General features: G+C 42.8%; 2 protein-coding genes across 13 annotated transcripts in view; one reads left to right on the top strand and one right to left on the bottom strand.

The window, feature by feature from the left end:
• Positions 1-10,353, top strand: part of cct7 (chaperonin containing TCP1, subunit 7 (eta)) — a 418,707-nt gene that overhangs the window by 347,480 nt on the left and 60,874 nt on the right. The window lies entirely within an intron of this gene.
• The window catches only part of mark2b (MAP/microtubule affinity-regulating kinase 2b), a 50,384-nt gene that overhangs the window by 3,047 nt on the left and 36,984 nt on the right, over positions 1-10,353 (bottom strand). For 5 of the 11 annotated variants that reach the window (XM_061709438.1, XM_061709446.1, XM_061709443.1 and 2 more), the window contains 4 exons: positions 8,887-9,153; positions 5,284-5,310; positions 2,198-2,236; positions 1,438-1,547 (listed from right to left, as the gene is read on the bottom strand). In XM_061709438.1, the coding sequence (XP_061565422.1) occupies positions 1,438-1,547; positions 2,198-2,236; positions 5,284-5,310; positions 8,887-9,153 (443 nt within the window). The remainder of the gene's footprint in view (positions 1-1,437; positions 1,548-2,197; positions 2,237-5,283; positions 5,311-8,886; positions 9,154-10,353) is intronic. The other 6 variants (XM_061709441.1, XM_061709448.1, XM_061709439.1 and 3 more) reach the window with 5 other exon arrangements.

The raw sequence follows: 10,353 nt of genomic DNA, 5'->3' as shown, positions 1-10,353 counted from the left end.
TGGCACATGCGGCTGGCTCCTTCTATGGCTGTTTTTAAATCAAATTTTTATTCTCTAGCATTTAATTCACCATGATTATTTTATTTATGTGTTTTATGTTTTACGTTGTCCTGTTTTTATTTTCCTTTCGCTTGTCCAGCACTTTGGTCAGTTGTTGTTTTTAAAGTGCTTTATAAATAAACTTGAACTTGGTATTCCTGAAACTAGAGTTTAAAGATTTTCAAGTAGGTACACGGATGAATTCAAGTCGGACTTGCAGGCCAACAGCCTTGGGGGGGGGGGGGGGGGGTTTATTAGCACAGCTGGTTGTGTTTGTAGTCAGTTTCTTTGTAAACGGCGACATGTTTAAGCTCTGGACCCCGTCCACCCAGACCCCACCGTCCACCGACACCCAGGCCATCATCTATTTTATTTTTTGTGAAAACAAGATTACAGGACTGTCTCAGAATATTTGAATATTGTGATAAAGTTCTTTATTTTCTGTAATGCAATTAAAAAAACTGAAATGTCGTACATTCTGGATTCATTACAAATCAACTGAAATATTGCAAGCCTTTTATTATTTTAATATTGCTGATTATGGCTTACAGTTTAAGATTCGCAGAATATTCAAATTTTTTGAGATAAGATATTTGAGTTTTCTTAATCTGTAAACCATGATCAGCAATATTAAAATAATAAAAGGCTTGTAATATTTCAGTTGATTTGTAATGAATCCAGAATGTATGACATTTTTGTTTTTGTAATTGCATTACAGAAAATCACAATATTCTAATTTTCCGAGACAGTCCTGTATATGTGTCTGCAATTGTTGCTGTCGAGGCATCAAACCTGCCACAGACATGTCCGACACCAACCATGTGGCCTGCTGCTGTTTTATGATTTTTAGGACTTTATTCCTTTTATCAGCAATGGTCATCTTGTGACGAGGTTCCTCAAAAGTGGCAGAAACCCTCACACTCTGCAGCTGGGCCACATGTGCACGGAGGAGGGATGGACAGCTTTAGTGAGCCGTTGAAAAGGAGTTATTAATATCTGCAAACTTCCTAGTTTTCTGAGGCTGAGTAAAGCTTCCTCTGAAGAGTTTTTTTTTCTAAAATCAGCTCTCTCTGATGTCAGAGGGGAGGGATTTCCTTATATGGTCATACTCTCAAGAAAAGGGCTCCAGCAGTCATTTCAAAAGTAGAAGTTTACGACTGGATGGAGCATATTTCTCATCTGGGAGCGAGTGACAATTCACCATCAACTTTTTGCTTTTATCTACAAAATGTTTCCAAAGAATAATGTTTTAGGTTGTGAAGGAAAGTGGCCGACGACGGCTCAGAGGATGTAGTTTTTTGTATTTGTTTTAAAAACACAGGCCGTCTGGTTTTATGAATGACAGAACCAAACATAAAGTAGACATAAAACTAGGAACAACTCATGAGCTGAACGCACCAGTGTTTCCAGATCCTGGCGAGGAGTTGTTCTCATCGTTATTGGAAGACGAAGAGAAAACGCCGCCGGAGGTCTTCTCCGACTTTTCCACAGTACTGCTCAGTACAGACCTGTATGGAGTGATGGGAGGGAGGGAGAGAAAGGATGGATAAGAAGGAGGTCAGGTTGGAAGCAGAAGTAGAGAAAAGTAGAGGGAGGGAGGAACGAAGGAAGAAGAGAGCACAGAGAAAATGTGGGGAAAGTGTGAAAATTGAGAGAATTATTCCACAAAAGTCAGAACAACAGGAGATGAGGAATGGGGAGGAGGGATTGAGAGCAAGAGCAGAATGAGGAAGTTGTGTAAATGAACACAGAAATCAAAAGTTTGAAAGCACCCCGATATGTGTTTGTGAGTCTGTGTTTCAGACCCCCCCGTTTGTGGGGGGGTTATCGTGATTCTTTCACGTGTACTTCTGCACACAAACACACATTTGGGTGCTTTGGTTCTGATTTCCCCTCACACAGACACACCATCATGCAGTTCACCCTCCACACCATCATGATCAGGCTCTAGGAAGCTAGCATTAACTGCTACAGCCCCTGATTGGTTAAACCGTTATCACCATCACCCACCGATCACACATTCATGCTCCGCCCACCGCTCCCATCCATTCACAGCCAGCTCGGATCGTCTACTGATCCACCCCCACTACTGATTGGCAGGCAGTTTTTCTACAGTCTGGGAGGGTTTCAAGGGATTTCTGGCAACTTTGTAGCTCACCTGCTCCCCTCATCCCGACCCTCTCCCTCATACGGACTCCTCGGAGAAAACCAACACAAGTTTAGTCTTTCTGAAGGCTACGACACACATAACATCATCAGCTGGCTGAACCCGGCCACGCCGCTCACCATGCCTGCGTGGATCTTCTAATCCAGCCACCTAAGAGTCTGGATGCCAAATATCTAATTCCACTCCCAAGTGCTCAGATATAAGGTCTAAGGTAACCTGAGGATGCTGCAGTGCTCTGCTGCAGCAGCTGGTCGGGTAATGTCACACCGCTCCACCTAAACACTTACCAGAGACCCTCCACTACGCTGATGTCATTCATACGTGCTGGAGGGCAAAATAAAAGCTATAACTACAGGGAGGTTAGAACGTATTGATGGGTTTGTAATCCTAAAGGCCGTGGCACACCAAGCCTGCGTTGAGTTCTTCAAGCAGCCAAAACGGCATCTTAAGATGTTTCTCTCCCTTGGATGAACATGGGCTGAATCAGACCTGGTTTCCTCTCCTCGTAGGTGTCATCTTACCCAACCAAGGTGTGTCACTGAGAGGAAGACAAGCTGGAACTCTGCTCACTCCAAAATAAACGTGTGCATGTCCGAGCAAGCGCTGATGACCTGGCAAGAATAAACTGAGCAGAAAATAGGAGGCAGGCCGGATGAGAAGGCCGTGTTTAGCACGTTGTCTGTTGCTATAATGAAGGATCAGATTCTTGATTATGAAGCCAATATTGCTTTTCTTTTTTTTTTTTAATTTACATGGTCTATCAGTTCCTGTTCTTGAATATAACCTGCTGGTCCTTTCCCGCAGCGCTATGCCTTCCTGCACAGGATCCGGGTCGTGTTCAAGTTCAAGGGCTACTTTTCTGTCCAGATGCAACTTGACAAGCTGGTTTGGTGTGTCAGGGCCTTTTTTGTGTAGTTTTAAATTAATCATTAACTAAACTCCCACTTCTCTAGCACTTATTATTACTAAACAAGATGGACTTTGGAAAAAAGCTGTTTCCAATCAGCTCCTAGGTGGATTTAGAAAACACTTAATGAGTGGACCACAATGGTTTGAGATGAAATGGAGAAGGTTTTTAGCAGTTTTTGGGATGAACATTTCGGGATAAAGCGTGGAATTTAACACCTAACAGCTGAGGATGAGCCAGCAGGGAATGGACTGCAATCCAAGCAACTGGGATGTCAGGAAAAGGACAAGGCAGGGAAGGTTCTGCATGGTGAGGGCGAGTCTGGAGGTTCAGAGCTTCTAAAGTCCCAACACCGGGATCTTTTTAACCAACTTCTATTAGTGACACTGAACCGACATCTAGCCTGATTATAACACGCACGCACGCACGCACGCACGCACGCACGCAAATAACAGATTTCTCTCATACCAGCACACATGACATAAAACAACAACAAAAAACAAGCAACAAAGACAGAACAAACACACATGCAAATGAGAACATATTAAACCATTTTTATCTTAAAATTAACTTTGATGGGTGCATACTTTCTACTCATTAAATAAATAGGTAAAAAAAACAACTTAAAACACTATAACAGGGGGGGGGGAGGACATCTGGGAGTGTCATGAATTTACAAATGGATTTAAAATGATCATTCATCGGTACGGTGGAGAAGAATTTAAAATAATTTGTTTTTGTCTTTTTCTATGCCTTCTAATAATTAAGCTCAATAACAATGGATGCAAAATGGTTTAGAAGGGAGGCTGAAACATCATGGGAAACAAAAGATTGATCAGATGATTCCTGATACACCTCTGAGATGCATCGTCTACTATAACTAGACTCCTATCATACATTTAGCAGCATAACAACATACATTCCTCATATTTATTTAGTTTTCCAAACTGAATGATCCATGAAGATCACCCACGTAAAACGCTGAAAGGAAGTTTATTAGGACACAGTGAGAATAAATTACAAGTTCACTCCAGCAGGTGGAGCAACGGTCTACACCGCGTAGGAAACGTGCTCTACCTGCTGGTCAATGTGTGCACAAATGTAAATGTGTCACGTGTTTTGCATTTCAGATTACTGCAAATGTGTGTGTGACTACATGAAGAGGATGTGTATGTAAAAGTCAGTGTTTGCAGAACAAATGAACACATTTGTGCAGCGAGTGTCGCCTGTGAGCATCACAACTTGAGGGTGTGCTTCCAGCCAGAACAGGTCAAAGCCATCCAGGTCTGTTGCCGTTGCTGTTAAGAGAGCCAGCGCCACAGTGAGAAGAGAAATATGAATGAAAAGAGGAGTGTAGCGTCCAGGAAATGCAGAAGGTGCAACCAGAGAGACACTGCAGCCCCATCCCTCCTGGGTCCTTTCCTCCGCCTCCTCTCTGCCTCCATTCACAACTACAACCAGCTCCACCCGGGGGCTTAAAACGGGAGACTACCCACAACAACTCCCGTCTCTGTGGTCGAGGAAAGCGTCACGGCGGCGACCAAACTGATGACAGAGATGAGATGGGCGGTGGTTCGGAGCGGATGGTGGAGGGGAGCGTTAGCTTGGATAATGGTTAGCAATATTAAACAATGCCGGGCAAAATTGCAAATCTAGACTGCTTCTATTGCTGTATTTCTCTCCTTTTCTTTAATATTCTGAGAGAAATAGACTCAAAACTAACTGATTAAAGATCATGAACTTCCTACTGGGAGGGGGTGAGGATGAGAACTGTGGGAAGGATGGTGGAGGCATGGAGAGGAACGGGTGAGGTGTTACTGAGTTGTATGACGATGAAGTGGGTGAGTTGAGTGACAGGGAAGCTGGGTGGGTGGGGGGGTTAGTAGAGAAAAATAAATACATATATACATTTAAAAAAAAAAAGGGGCCAAACACGGCACTCAAAATCAGAAGGCTCAAAAAAAGGGGCCAAACCACAGAAAAAAAAAAAAAAAAGGAGTAAAGGCTCAGGGCACAAAAGGAAGATCTCAACAAAAAGCTGCACGAAACACCAAAAGGGGGAGAAGTATAAATATATATATATATATGTAAAATATATATAAAGAAGAGAATATACGTGTATATGTATATAAATCAAGGGGTTATATTTAACGTCAGGGATGTTGCCTACCTTCTTGGAAACCTGAACGAGAGATTTCTACAAAAAAAACAAAAGAGGGATAAAGAAAGAAAGAGACAAAATGTATGTATAAAATGTCCGCATTGATGATTTTCCTGTAAAAGACAAGCTGCCGTCAGAGAAGCAAACTTTCAAGTGGACAAAAAAAAAAAAAAAGAAGTTCTGACTCATTTGGGACTGGAGCAGCAAGCAATACGAACATTCAGTCAGGGACAGATATCAGTGTTACTGCAGCTGAATTCAGCGTTTACATGAAGGATTATTGGTGGGAAGGCATGAACAGACAGTTAAAGACACCACAACGCCTCGGAGGGAGTTAAAGACATCTGTTGGAAAATGTCATTAACCCATTCACACCTACAAAAAACATATCCTTTTACTTTTCAACATTTTCGACAAGTCAAAGGTAATATAAAAAAGATTAAAATTCAGGGAAGTAACAGTCAAATGTATACATTTTCAAGAAAATGTGTTTTGTTTTTCTTCATGTTTCTAGTTTCTTCCGAGGCTAGAAAATATCAGGTTTAAGTTGATGGTCTCCTACAAAACCTTCAGGTTTCAGAAGCTTTTCAAAAACACAACCTGGGGTCTAATGAGTTCATCAGCCACAACTGAACCACTCGCTCTCCAAAATTAAAAGAAGCACTCCTCCAAGTGAAAAGTTCAACCGTTGTTTTAAAAGGTGGTTTGGGCGGGGGGGGGGGAGACTTCCCATAAACATACAAAGACCCACCGAATGAAAACACTTGAGTTAACCACCAACTTAATCTTTAACGCCGGCTGGGGAAACTTAATCTGGCTCGGACACCGACGAACCCGTTTGAAAGACCTCTCCGCTTCGGCTTCCTACTGGTGCACTCGAGTCGTGTGCATGTGTGCGCGCATATACGTCAAGGTGTCCCCACTGGTGGTATTTATAGTTAAGGGAAAAGTGATATCTCCGGTGTAACCATGGATACTGTCGCCATGGAGCTGCACTATCTCTGAGTGGGAGGCCTGGAGAGTGGCTGTGCCTTTGCTGTTGTACTGCTGCCTCACCCCCCCCTCACACACACACACACACACACACACACACACACACACACACACACACACACACACACACACACACACACACTTAGCTCCCTACTCTCACGAGGTCATCGACGCACCCCAGCCGCAACAACTGAACGACTAACGTCAACCCAACTCAAACCTTAAAACAAGAGATTAAGTCCGTGTTAAACTGACATCTCCATTAGTTGATGTGCAATGAACTCTGAACCCCGACTGACACACAAAAACAACTCTACAATATGAAGTAAAAAATGTGACCACTCTTAAAATGGTAACACCACTGAGAATAAATCCCCACACACACACACCAACACACACACATATTCCCCTTTTACTTAACCATTAAACACATTTCAGCACTTAGGTCTATAATGAACGTACATGGCTGGTTGGTAATCTAAGAAATGGGAAGTATCTTCACCGTACTGGCCTCTTAGCTTTTATCCTTTCACTGCTCTCTTAGCCCTGCTTGGTCTTGCCCCCTGGAAACCCTCAAGTATTGTCACTTCCTCTCCTGTGCATTTTCTGTCCTCATGACTGCCTCGGATAATCGTCATCGCTGCTCTTTTCATTTACTCTCATTCTGACGTGGCGACGTCAAAAACCTTTTCTTTATAACTCTAAATGCTTTACATCATAAATACTTCTATTGTTTTATGTTTGAAACAATCACCATATACTTACAAATGTAAATAACCATTTAGACCCAGCTTCAAATGTAATGTTTGTTGGATCAGTACATTTCAAAAAACATCCCTCGTCCTCACTAGATCTCAAAATTAGGTACACAGATATGCACAATAACTCCCACTCCTACAGATACATTTGTTATTTTCTGTGTTTATCAGCCGTGTGAAGTCATATCAAACACAAAGTACACCCTTCTTAAAATTCACAAACTTTTCATATATCAGAAAGTAGTGCAGATCTGATGAGGCAAATCCAACCTCTACAGAAACACTATTCAGTGTGATCAAAATGAAAAACGTTAATGAAGAAGGCAAGCTTGCACTTCATTAATTGATCCACAAGCGTGAAACTCTCCATAAAAGCAGAAACGTTGACACTTTTCTGCCTCTGGAGCATTCAGTTGTGTGTTAATACAAAGCTAAGCAGGAACGACATCAGCAATAATCTCAGAGTCCATCAATTTGGGAGGTTTTATGAGGCTATTTCCAATAATTAATAATTTGGAGTCCACCACTCTTACTGGTCTAAAACATAAAAAAAAAACAGCTGTCACTCTTCTCAGGAAGTGAATGTGGCAACAAGTTCACCCCAAGGTCAGAATGTGCAACGCTCAGAGAAATTAGTAAAAACCCAGGAGCTCCAGGCCTAAGCTACCATGTTAAATATTAAAGTTCATGACAGTACGATTAAGAAGCTTGTGTTTGAGGGTTGGCAGGAGAAAGTCTGCTCTCTCTAGAAGAGACCATGACAGCATGTGTTGATCCTCTGCGGTTGCAGTTAAGAGTATTTAGACCTGCTAAGGACCAAATGTTTTATTTTGTCCCTGCAAAACCACAGAACTGTCGGAAGGTGTACTTTGCTTTTGACTTAACTGTCAATGTGAATAAGTTAAATGGTCTGAAGTATGTAACTTTAAGGCCAAGTGCTGGGATAGTCTACATCTTTATTAGTAAAAGTCATAACATCATAAATGAGTCCTAACATGCTTAGCCTTCTTGTTCTGCTCTTCCTTCTTTGTGATGAACACGTGAGCTTGAGTTTATTAGCAGACACTTCCAAATACAGTGTCTGCTGTAAATGTTTAACATAAATAAATAAAGCACCAAACATGCATCATCCACCGGCTGAAGTTAGTCCCTAAAAATGTGAAGCTTTGCTCTTTTATTCTTCATCCTCTGGGAGAAAAAAGGAGCCTATGTAACTGTGACCTATTTTTAGACATCCGTTTATAAATGTAGTCAATCAATTGAATATTTTTCCTCAGAAGTCTAGAAATGAACAACTTCTGCTTTTATTTCAACCAGGTACCCATCAGAAGAGTTCAACTGCTGGAACCTGCATTGAAATGCTGAGATGAAACTAGGCCAGACGCAGAACCGCAACCAAAATTACTCCCCAGTCGCCACTGCTCCAAACAAAATTACAGAGTAGACACAGCTGTTCCCTTCCTCTCTTTCCTCAGTAGACTTCCAGATAAGCACTAGTTCAGTGATAGATGAGACCAGTCTCTTTAAAGAAACACTCAGAAAAAACAGTGATGACATGAACATACAGTACAATGAAAGAAAATGAGCAGGAAAAAAAAAAAAAAAAGAGAGACTTCTAACGTAGACCTATTCATTTTTTGGTTTAAGCTGAAACCTCGCCAGAGCTCCAAACTGCACTGGTAGCTGGATAATAAGTAGACTGTCTGTTATGACAACTGCCTCGCATTTATAAGATGCAGACTTTCTTCATTTTACCTCAGATACTCTCCGGTTCTTCCTGTTCTACTTCCTTCCTCTCTCTGCTGCTGCAGCCACTGAACAAAACGTCACGACGAGCCCTTGACATTGGTGCGCTACTCACTTGCGTACGAACTTGGATGTGAACTTGCTGAAAATCCCCGTGGCCCCATGTGTCCTCCGGGCCTGGCTGTTGCCATGCGACAGGGATGGGGAGGCGGGGCCGCCGGAGTAGGCGGAGCCCTGTTGGTCCCGGGCACCGCGCTGCTGGCCGGCGTGGAACGTGCTGCGGATGCCCACCCCTCTGGAGAAGTTGGTTCGGTCGGACACGGCTGCGCTGCTGATGTTGTGGGCAGATGGGGAGGCGCCGGGCGCCCGCTGCGGCGCCGCACTACACAGGAAAGGCGGAAAGAGAGGGTGCAAAAAGTGGACGGTAAGGAAAGGTTGCCATGAAGAGAAGGAAAGACGAGTTGAAAAATATGAAGCAGGATAAAAAGGAAGGCGTGGTAACAGGAGGTGCAAAAGAATAACGGGACGGAAAACAAGAGGGGAGAAAGAGGAAATGAAGAAGCCATCAAAGAGGAAGGAGGATGAAAAGAACAAGGAGATATTAAATAGATGAAAGAAGTGTGGGGGGTGATGCAGGAAGAGATAACAAGGAAAGGAAAGAGAATGAAACAAACAGGAGTGCAGATAGAGGGTGCGAGAGGGGAACGAGGGTTAGACAAACATAAGGGGAAAAAAAAAAAAAATTAAAATCACTCCTTCTCCATGTGCTATTTACTTCAGTCATACACGTCTTTTCAACGTCTGCTTGTCCTGATGCTCCAAATAATCCTTCATGTCAGGTCAGTGACAAACAAGCAAACACAGTTAATCCTGTTTGTCCTGGACAAAGGGCGAAGCGTCACTCGGCTCCAGACGTACACACACTTAACATTTACACACCTTTAACTAGTTTCTGAGCTCAAAGATTCACACCAGAATGTGGCATCAGAACAGCTGAATAAGATGCTAATCACTAAATCGCAAACAAAACATGCACACACAGACAGAGACAGATGCAAGCCCATGAACACAGCGAGAAGAAGGAGTTTTGCTCCAAAGACGGAACACGGCACCGTAAACAGTGAAGGAGTTTTTTCCTGCCTTTTTAAAGCGTATTTTTACTATTCATCATGTAATGGATGACAACAGACTTTCGAGACCACATCAGAAACTCAATCTGGACTGAATTATCCCAGTATCTATGGAACCGTGGAACACACGGCTGTTTCTCATTGATCTGGGAAACATTGACTTTACCACAACTTCAGATATCACATCATGAGGCTGTGACTGCAAAATCAAAGTAACCAAACGTTTCTGTGCAGTCGCTCTATAGACTAGACCCATGCAGTAGGAGGAAAAGGAAAAGCTTTTCAGCCACAACTCGAGTGATGGATCAAGCATAGCCCCTAATTTGATGCTGATGTCCTCCAGATCTCCGGCTGATGAAGGATGCTAATACACAACAACTAACGGCACACACAGATGCAAGGAGGGAAAAGCTGGATCAGGCAAATTAGTGGGAGCGGTGTGGCTTCTTACA

Source organism: Cololabis saira, chromosome 20, assembly GCF_033807715.1.
Source record: "Cololabis saira isolate AMF1-May2022 chromosome 20, fColSai1.1, whole genome shotgun sequence".
Taxonomy (NCBI): Eukaryota; Metazoa; Chordata; class Actinopteri; order Beloniformes; family Belonidae; genus Cololabis; species Cololabis saira.
This window is presented reverse-complemented; position numbering and strand designations above follow the sequence as displayed.